Genomic DNA, 11,073 nt, shown 5'->3' with positions numbered 1-11,073 from the left:
GTCCACCATTATTGTTGGAAATCTGCAGCTCAATGTCATATGTTGAATCCGGCCTCCTAAATGTCAATCAGGTTGTGTGAAATTCGCAAATCGTCCTGTGGTACGTCAGTCATGATACAGAATAGGACAAGAGGCGTTGAAATGACGGTTGTTGGATATGTATTGTATGTTGATTAGTCAATATCGCCCACCTGATTATAATGAGCCAACGGGACATATATATTACATTTGATTCTAACACGTTTTCAGTCTGCCAGATATGGGAAATACGCTCTAGTGCTGCATCGATTGGTACTCCCCAACGAGGCATTCTCATAGCCAAGAGTGGTGTGAAGTATAGTCAAGGCGTAACTCGCTCAGCTGTCCGTCACATGGCTTCTGTCAAGGTAAGGAGATATCTTATCATTGTGGGAACACATGGCGAATTCCTTCACATTGTGCAGTAGGTAATAGATTACTTGTTTGGAAATGTCAATAGGCACAGCGTTTTATTAAATGCTTGATTGAGAAATGTGACTTTTGTCTTTGACTAAATGTTTGATTGAAGAACATGAATTTTGTATTTGATAAAATGTTTAGATTGAAGAATATGAGGTTTGTCTTTGACTATATGTTTAGTTGAAGAATATGCATTTTGGCCGTGTCGCCTTTAAGATCTGTGTGAGCTTGTATCTGTAAACTCTATTAGAACACGGAATATTTTATTAATTTGTGTAATATTCTTCATGATATGTAAATAACTGAACAAAGTAGAATATCTTTACAAGTAACAATTCACGAAATTGTTTACTTTGAATAACGTTATTACGTCAGATTACCATTGTGTGTAACGTCCGTCTGTGATAATAATCAACATATTCTAATAATTAAGGCAAAAATCAAATTACTCCAAGACCCGATTCGTTTTGTGATTGATGTAAACCTTTATAGAATATTTTGACTGCATTTCTTAACACACATTATCCTATTCTCATTGTTAAATCCATCACCATGTTTGGGTCAAAACTAAATTTACGTACCGAGGATAATTGGCAGGGAATACGTTTGCTTCCATACTTGCGATACATTACGAATTTGTTTCCTCTGAAAATGTATCTAAAAAAGGAACAAAACATGCTTTTAAATATTTTTACAAGTCCGAACGTCGCCCATTTATATATATATGACACTGACCAGACGGCTGCATCCAGGGTATGACCAACTGAAGGGCTTAACAATTTCACAATTAATATGATCTTTTTGACTTGCATAAGACTCTGTGAAAGTATGTGACGTAGACCAGTTGCTACAAATGATAATAATATGTTGAACCAAACTCTGGTTAGGGCAAGAAACCTACGAATATAAATATCTCCCCTCCTCAATGTGAAATTAGACAAAGAATTCATCATCAATTTTTCATCTTTCAGATGAGGTCACTCTTGTTGGTTCTCCTGCTATGTGCAGGTAAGTTATTGTTTCCTTTTCTGATAAATGGACAGCACATATATCAGATCCTTATACATAGAGATTATTGTACGTGCATGTGTGTCAAACTGATTTTACAAAATCCCTGTCAGAATTCTCGTATTTCCCGATTGAGAGCGAAAGTAATACATGAATTCTTACACGAGTTTCGTAAAATCAGGATATCACACATGCGAGTGTTTAAATTCCTTATTACCAATTATATCTTAATTATTTTTAGTTCTCCTTTAGAAAAATGCACTGATCACGACCGCTGTCTTCCACAACTTTTGAATGACGCCCACAAACTTCAGCTATGACATGGTTTCTGGTATGACGTCTTTCCGACCTTACGTCACAACAAGATTGGAATGACGTCAACAATACACTCGGATTGACGTAAACAATAAACTGACGCGCAGTCATGTGATATTTCTCAAGTTCAAATAGTATTTTTATGATTTCGATTATTTCTAAGCCAAGGCTCGCTAAAAACAATGCTTATTCCTAATACAGGATATTCACCATCGCGTGATTACCTCTTTATCATATAAAGCTATTCTTAAATCTGTCGTAAAAAGCTGTCCTCATCTCTCACAAACATTACGTACACATTTGCAAGTTTTCCTGGAATGTGTGCATTAATATATAAAAGATCAGTGATGTGTCAGTCGGACATTGACAACAGTCCATACAGTTCCAACTGAAATCTGTTTCCTAGACAATGGCGTAACAACACATAGGCAAAAAACAATTGCCTGCGCATACTCTTTCTACTTGCCTTTCCAGGCAATCCATCGGTCTGCCCGTAAGGGTAACCGTCCTTTATGAAAGGGAAGCTACACTAACCCTAATCGATCTAATAGTCTGATGGACACACAGCGACAAATTGAAACAATGTAACAATTCGGACATATTTCAAGTGTTTAATATTGTGGGTAAAGCTTATGCAAAGCCGTAGAGGTGGTTCAAATATGGAAACCGATTACGCCAACCTAGTGTCCTCGCTAATCTGTTTCTCAATTTATATCCCCAAAGTTGTCAAAACTTGTAAAATGCCCGTGCTTCATCCCATTTTGAAACTGATTTTCAGTATCATTGAGTTTTGTTCAGATACTGATGACAATTATCCCAGACGTTTGTCCAACTTCCCGATGGCTAATTCTGACTCGCTCGCCGACTGACAAGGGCTGCATCATGTTTGTTAGTAAACACTGAAGTTAGCCCATGGAGATACTCTGCCGCAGTTTAGTATGGCTAGCCTGCTCAAGCTCAGTTAACAGCCTCGAGGCCACAAGTTGTATCCCTTAATGCCGAGCGCCTGGCAGAGTAACAACAAGTACCATCTTTTAACGTCTTTTGGTATGACGGGGTCTGGTGTTTTGGTAGAAATTAGGAGACTCAGTGTAATAACAATAGACAAAATAGGTAAGGTATGTTTCGTTAATGCTGGGGTAATGCAAGTTCACTCGTCTAAAGCGCCGCTATTCGCACTTCAGAGTTGCGTCCAATGGGCACACAAGAAATCTATGAATGCAGGTTCGAATCCAAGTTATGTTGTTAGCTTTGTCATCACTCTATCCATGCAGGCTTGGTTCACCAAATTAGTAAATGTCTGAGACCTGCATCACTTCGGACTTTCCTCCTACATTAAGCTGAGTTGCCGTGATATACTGGTAACTGGAGTACTGTTATGAGTGGCGGAAAACCAAACTCACTCACCTACTCATTATCAACCATTTACGCTTTTGTCAAGATCAGGCATGTAACCGAGACTGACTTTCTGATCCTTCTCATCAGCTCTTACAACAGGGATGTTACACTAGCTGGCTATTCTCCATCCCCGAGTGGTCAGACAACATCACGTTATGTGTCACAATGACAGTCATAAAAGTTTTTAAAAATTCAATGGCTCCTGGTTTCCGCAATGTTGTAAATATGAACGTTATGATGTTTGGACAGCTAGACGTGAGAAACAGTAGCGTATATGTGTACCGCCTAGTCACATGACATGTTCATCTCGACAAGTGACCTGATAGCGTTGATAGTTCACGAGTAGCACAGCACGACTATTTCATCACCAAATACATAATAATGGATTTTATTCACGAAATAAGATAGGGAGAGGTGATATGGGGTTTCACGTCGTGTTATACTTTGACACACTATACCTACTCTGAGCCGGTCGGACTTTGTTTCATATCCGTAAAACCGCCGTACAAAAGTGCCGTACAAAATTATATTTTATCTTTTGGTATGACGCGGCCTTCATGTGTTATCGTAGTATATCATATGGTTGCTTTTCTGCATTCGGATGACTGCCCGTGAATGTGTTTTTGTTCATTGCTATAAACATAAACGAATACACTCTTTAGACAACATTTACATATTTATGAAGTCACTGTGTATAATATTATTCATGATACATAAATAGGTTGTCGACCGGTTCATCTTGCATTTAGCTAATCCAGCTGTTCCTTTCCAAATTCGATAACATCTGGCTCGTCCGCCCGCTAATCATCCAATCAATTAACCAACCCACTCTCAAACCCACCTATGTATCAAATGTTGACGTGCTGTTTTCGTTGCTCCAACCATGACACTTGTAAGAATATTTCCCAATATTTAACCGGTTTTTCTCGTTTGTCTTCAGGTGCTTCAGCGATGCCAAAGGGACGACGATTCGTTGCAGCGTTCTTTGAACAACCATACCAAGCTTCAAGCCTGCCAAACATGTTCTTTGTCATTCTGTCTGAGTTCAATGCCACTGTTCACGTTGAGAGTGGATTCGGTATTTCAGAAGATTTACACATCCAAGGCATGGTGGACTACAAGTACAAAGTTGATGAAAGTTTTTATTACCAAGCCAACCTACAGGTGACTGACATGTCATTCTACTTTACATCCACTGAGGAAATAACCTTGTTCTGTTATCACGTACTTGCTAATCAAGGAGAAGGATACCTTGCCTTGCCGATTGAGACTTTATCCACGGAATACATTGTAGTGACACACATTGATAATCACACAGCTTCTTACCCTGAACTTCCCTACACAAAGGCCACACAGACTGCTTTCCTCATCATCGCTACGGAGAACAATACCCAGGTGGACATCAGTCTTAAGATACAAGGACCCCTCATGGCAGGTGGGTGTGGCAATGGGACATTCTTCAATGGGGAGAGTAGAACATTTACACTCAACAAGTATCAGACAGTTGGCGCCTACTGTGCCGAGGACATTACTGGAACACTGGTAACCAGTGACAAACCCGTGGCTGTGATTAGTGGGCATAACATGAAGTTTACTCCTGGCATTAAAGATGGCATGCAAGAAATGTTGCTGCCTGTGAAATCATTTGGAAGAAGCTTTTACTTTCCAGTACCACCACCTAGTACTGGTGGTGCTATATACAGAGTTGTTGGATCAACAGCGTCGACCTCCGTACGCTCCCCGTCCGTCAGTGGTATATCTTTCTCCGTGGGTGCACGGGAGTCGCATGACATAACTGTTGATTCTACCACAGGTCCAGTGTACATTGAAGCCGATAAACCAGTCCTGGTTGTGCAGATGACTATAGACACCCCGTCACTGGCAGTAGTTCCACCGACTAGTTTATACTCGAGCTCTTATGACATTGGAAAACCCGTTCTTCATGCTACATATGACCTGAAAAAGGTTTATATAACAGTCATTGTTCCCACTGACAAGGTTCTCGGGATACGACCACAGATATTTCCCCAATTCAAAGTTATTAAAGGCAGCTGTTTCTCTGAGGCATCAGTGGAGTTGACATCACCAGGATTCTACCGCCTGACCCACGTAGATGATGTTCCATTTGGAGCTATGATGTACATGTTTCCGTTTGTGGACAGTCGGTGTGTATATACCCATCCGGCCGGAATGAATCTGACAAATGATGTTGGTAGGTACAGTATCAACGTTCACAATAGCTACCTGTCCATTATCAAGTTATCATTTTAACCTGTCAGTTAACGTTGAAAACTAGTAACAGCAAACACTGCTTGAACGTTGGGGGTATTGAGAAATATACTTTTTCACATTAGGATCATAAGATGTCGTACCCATACATCACAAAGCTTGTTTTGAGTTAGTGTCTGTTTGTTCTTTTTGTTTGTTGACGTCGCACTCAGCAATATTCAAACTATATGACTGGGGTCTGTGGTTACATGGGTCTGAACCAGACATTCGAGTGATTGACATCATGAGCATGGGTCATAATGAACATTGAAGCCAGAATTCAATATAGCTTGTGAATGTGGATAAGTCTTAATTAGACCATAGCCTTCGGGTCACATTACAAGTAACAAGGATTCCAATTTAGAAACCTCTAGTGCGGGATCAATCGTTTTCATTGGACAGATTGAAATATAGAATAGGTTCACATTGACATCGTTTTTAAAGCGATTATGACATAACATATAGAACTCGGATGTTCATTTCAAGCTAACATTGTAAAAGGACATATAACTTGCTACCGATCTAGCCTCTTTAAATTCTATGTTTTTATTGCATCTTTAGACGCTTTAATTTAATATCAGGTCTATGCCCTGAGTGAAAAAAATTTCAATTTGCCCGACGTTCATATTGATATTAAATCCGTTTTATATGAAGCAAGTGTAATATTCTATTTACAACAACATATTTAATTTGAAAAGGGAACAACGAAAACAAGCAATTTCATTAACGTGTATATTGCATCTAGAAAGGTCAAGTCTATAACGCTTGTTGACCTTACCCTAACGGTTTTTTCAGTTATGTCATATGGCGCTGTAAAACATAGTTTGTAGTTTACGTTTGTTGCAGTAAGGGTACACGACAAAACCAGTGCCCCCCCCCCCCCCCCCCCCCCCCCCCCCCCCAACCCTGACTCCGAGCTGACCTATCCTTGGGTTAGCGCGAGGCAGGGATACATATACCATTATTCAACTCATTTTGATATGGCACGGCCGAGTATTTAACCACCGACCTCCGCACAGACTCTCTGTCCACTACACCACGGAGGCCGCCGCTGTCTTTCCTTCTGCATGGAGGGGGCGGTCGGGTAGCCTAGTGGTTAAAGCGTTCGCTCGTCACGCCGAAGACCCGGGTTCGAGTCCCGAGATGGGTACAAATGTGTGAAGCCCATTTCTGGTGTCCCCCGCCGTGATATTGCTGGAATATTCCTAAAAGTGGCGTAAAACCATACTCACTCACTCCTTCTGCATGGCTGGCGATGATGCTAGTTGAAAACTAATAACTAAACTGTAAGTTCACACCAAGCGAAATTGTGAATACTCACCGTCTTAGATCAAGTACAGTAAATCGCCCCAGTCCGGTTATTGTTCGTTTCACGTCGTTAGACTTGAAAATCAGGGCGATTGCGCTCCGTCCAAAGCTTAAAGAGAATGGTTACGGAATCGCAAATGACTTGACTATAGCTCAACGGAAGACGCTACAGGAGCTACGACGTAACAATAAGCGCGGATATTACAAGAAAGGGGTTCTTGTGGTTGAACATATGCAGACTACAGATAGACGTCATGAGTCTCCACCAGGCCACCCAGACACAGACCAGGCGACTTCAAAGACTCCGCCCAGGGCGGGTGTGCCAGCTAGTGTCCGAAACCCACAGAATGAAGATGATTTTCGCAGATAGGGGTGTGGCCAAGGCCGTAACTGTAACTCTAATACCAGACTAACCACTTCTTTTGTATTCTGGAACATTGCTGGACTACAATCGAAGCTCCACGATACTGACTTTATCTCATTCATACACCAATTTGATGTCATCAGTTTATGTGAAACATGGTTTTCCCATAGTGATAGTCAACTATGTTTCCCCGGATATATTACTCACTCCATCCCAGCTGAGCAAATATCATTTTTTGGGCGACTGTCAGGTGGTCTGGTTGTTTTGATAAAACAACACCTAGTCCAATATGTGAAAGGTTGTGTGACCGGTCCCAACGGAATTTTCATCGTACTGGACAAGCGCTTATTTTGTTTGGGAAAGGACACCATTGTAGCTTGTGTATATGTCCATCCTGAGGGCTCAACCTGGTATAAATCGGCTACAACGAAGTGTGGTATAAGTTTATTCTTTGAATCACTACTTGACGTGTTACAAAGATTTGGAGACTGTAGTATTTTGATTGGTGGCGACCTTAACTCTAGAACTGGCACAGATCCCGACGGAATTGAATGTGACATTGCCGAAAGGCTTGGGATTGATGATTTTTCGGACATTTATGATAATATTGATATTAAGAGACATTCGTGTGATTCAAAAGTTAATAATTTTGGTAAAGTGCTATTGAATGTTTGTAGTGCTTTAAATCTATATATTTGTAATGGCCGATGTGGTTCGGACGCTGGGAAAGGAGACTTTACATTTATAAGTCATATTGGACAGAGTGTTGTTGATTATATCATAACAGGCCCTGACTTGTCTACATCATGTGACCGCTTCGATGTCCTATCTAGGTCAGATTCAGATCATCTGCCTGTTGTGTGTTCATTTGTGTCACGTGATATGGCTTCTGTGGGTGCTAGCTTATGTAATGCACGAGATGTGCGTGACAACTCCCGTTATGTGTGGAATGAAGATAAAGTGTCAACATTTAGAGATGTATTACTTTCTGACAAGTCAGCTTCAGTGTTTGATCAGTGTAATGAACATATTTTATCTGGAAAATTTGATGATGCTGTAACTTATTCTCAGATTTATTAGGTAATGCAGCAGAATGTATGCGTAAGTTTTGCCCATCTGCTTGGTTAGTCGATAAGCAACCTTGGTTTGATAAAGAGTGTGAATTTCTTAGATTTGAAAAGCAAAGACTGCTTAAAGTTTATAGACTACTTGGGGATCATTTGGCACTTTCAAACTATCTACATGCAAGAAATAAATATACAAATATACTCCATAACAAAAGAAAAGCCTACCAAGATAAAATTCTTAGTAATATGGTGACAGGCATACACAACAGCAAAATATTTTGGTCACAATTGAAGCTACTCTCTGGTGAGGGAAGGAGACGCTCTCCTAATATAGAACTAGGAGATTGGTATCAGCACTTTAAGAACTTATTTGGTGAATACTCTTCTTCAGAGGTTGAGGAGAATTTAGTTTTTGACGATGTTAATTTTGACGAAACAACTCAGAGTATTCTTGATTCCCCTATTTCACAGGATGAAGTGCTTGATGCGATTACAGGATTGAAAAATAATAAAGCTGCGGGAGATGATGGACTGATAGCAGAAATGTTTAAGTCTTCTCCTGATGTTCTGGTTCCTTTTTTGACATTCTTCTTTAATGCTATATTTGATTCTGCATATTTTCCCTCATCTTGGGCTGTTGGCCACATTGTTCCTATATATAAGAAAGGCGATGCCAATTCTCCCACTAATTATAGGGGTATCACTATCTTAAGTGTATTCAGTAAACTTTATATTTCTATTTTAAACAGAAGACTTCAGTTTTGGTCGGAATCCTATGATAGACTAGTAGAGTCTCAGGCTGGTTTTAGGAGTGGATATTCCACAACTGATAATATTTTTGTTTTATATTCAGTAATAGAGAAATATTTGGCTAAGAAACGAGGTGTGATTTATGCCTTGTTTGTTGATTTTGCCAAAGCCTTTGATTCCATAGATAGATCCAAATTGCGTATGGTACTATACAAAAATGGTATTTCTCCGAAAATGTTCTGTTGTATACAGTCAATTTATAAACAAGTTTTGGCATTGGTCAAATACAATAACTCATTTTCTGATATGTTTAGCTGCAGTAAGGGAGTTCGTCAAGGATGTGTCCTTAGTCCCATTTTGTTTGCCTTGTTCATAAATGATCTTGCCATAGATATTGAATCCAGTTGCGCACATGGTATCCAATTTCATCCAGATGTAGTTCAATTGTTTTTATTACTTTTCGCAGATGATGTCATTCTCATAGCAGATACTGTTTATGGTCTCCAGAAAAGAATCAATGTGTTAGAATGTTATTGTAAAGATTATTCATTAACAGTCAATATTGATAAAACTAAAGTAGTAGTTTTTAAAAATGGGAGTGTTCTTTCAAAATATGAAAAATGGGTTTACGATGGAAAATTGTTGGAATGTGTAACTACATATAAATACCTTGGTGTATTATTTTTTCGAAATCTATCTTGGAGTGCACATATATCTAATGTTGTTAATCAAGCTAAAAAGGTTTTGTTTAAGCTTTTGAAGTCCCTACAGCTAATTAAACCTACTCCTATGAATATTTTCTTTAAAATTTTTGATGCTAAAGTTGTGCCAGTACTTCTTTATGGTGCAGAAGTTTGGGGTTTATCTTTATCGTTTTGCGAGGAGATTGAAGTTGTTCATACACTTGCTTGTAAACGTATTTTAGGAGTTAAGTCAGCAACTTCCAATCATGTTGTGCGTGGAGAGTGTGGGAGATACCCTTTGTATATCTATGCTTTCAAAAGATGCTTGAATTATTGGTGTAAGATTTTAAAGATGCCCGATTCGCGTTATCCACGAAAAAGTTACAATATGCTTGTGCAGCAGGCCATAGCAGGTAAGACTAATTGGGCCTCTAGAGTTAAATTACTTTTGTACGCCTATGGCTTTGGCTACGTATGGGAAAAACAGCATCTTGTTATTTCTATTTCATTTATTGATGAGTTCATACAAAGATTAAAATGCTCTTATGAACAAGATTGGCATTTTGCTTTGACCAATAGCCCCAAGTATTCATCATATCTTTGTTATAAATTTAGGTTTAGCAGGGAATTTTATTTATCGGCTATTACAATCAATAAGTTTCGCGTTGCACTGGCACGTTTTAGAGCTAGCTCCCACTCGCTCCACATAGAAACCGGGAGATATTTTGGTATCCCAAGACAGCGAAGGTTATGTATGGTTTGTAAAACAGGCTATGTTGAGTCTGAATACCATTTTGTATTGGTTTGTGAAAAATATTATGCTCTCCGAGTGACATATATTCCTCAAAAATATTATGTAAATCCATCAATAGAACAATTTTACATACTTATGTCGTCTCTGCATCAGTCAACAATTAGAAGTCTGGCTTGTTATATTTACCACGCTTTTAAGTTAAGGAATTCATTTTTGCAGAAGTAATATTCTTTATCTATGAATGCCTTGCTGTTGTGTATTTAGGTGTACTCAGTTGTATTTTTATACATGTCTGGTGAACCGAATTGTACTATGGGCCGCTGGCCCACTCATGTACTGAATAAACAGATTAGGAAAACTAATATGTACCATGGACCGGGCGATGTACTGGTAAGCCAGGATAAGTTGAGTTGTGACCTGGAAATTAACCCCGTATGTGTATGTATGAGGTCCGCCAACCGGCGCTAACTATTGTGAAGAAAGGGGTAGCGGGTGGTCCGCGACAAGTAGTACGATGGATATGTGTGTGTCCTGTCTCGGCTTACATCGAGTTCTAGTGGCAAGTTCAATAGCGCATTATAGTACGTGCTGAAACCGGGACTGCTTCTTGACATGAAGGACAGACGCAGGTGTTGTTCGAATTATAGCCAAGTTTATTACTGATAAATGTTTTGAACCCTGAAACAATTGTAAAACATTCATTACACAAAATATAAACAT

General features: G+C 39.4%; 1 protein-coding gene across 1 annotated transcript in view; it reads left to right on the top strand.

Moving 5' to 3' along the window:
- The first annotated feature begins 265 nt into the window (after positions 1-265).
- LOC124146950 overlaps positions 266-11,073 on the top strand; it is a 29,132-nt gene continuing 18,324 nt past the window's right edge. The window contains exons 1-3 of the mRNA XM_048388143.1: positions 266-386; positions 1,410-1,446; positions 4,100-5,371. Of these exons, the coding sequence (XP_048244100.1) occupies positions 372-386; positions 1,410-1,446; positions 4,100-5,371 (1,324 nt within the window). The 5' untranslated portion in view covers positions 266-371. The remainder of the gene's footprint in view (positions 387-1,409; positions 1,447-4,099; positions 5,372-11,073) is intronic.

Source organism: Haliotis rufescens, unplaced genomic scaffold (genome assembly GCF_023055435.1).
Source record: "Haliotis rufescens isolate VD_foot unplaced genomic scaffold, xgHalRufe1.0.p SCAF_7, whole genome shotgun sequence".
Taxonomy (NCBI): domain Eukaryota; kingdom Metazoa; phylum Mollusca; class Gastropoda; order Lepetellida; family Haliotidae; genus Haliotis; species Haliotis rufescens.
The sequence above is the reverse complement of the archived record's forward strand: the minus strand, read 5'-3'. Positions and strand labels throughout refer to the sequence as shown.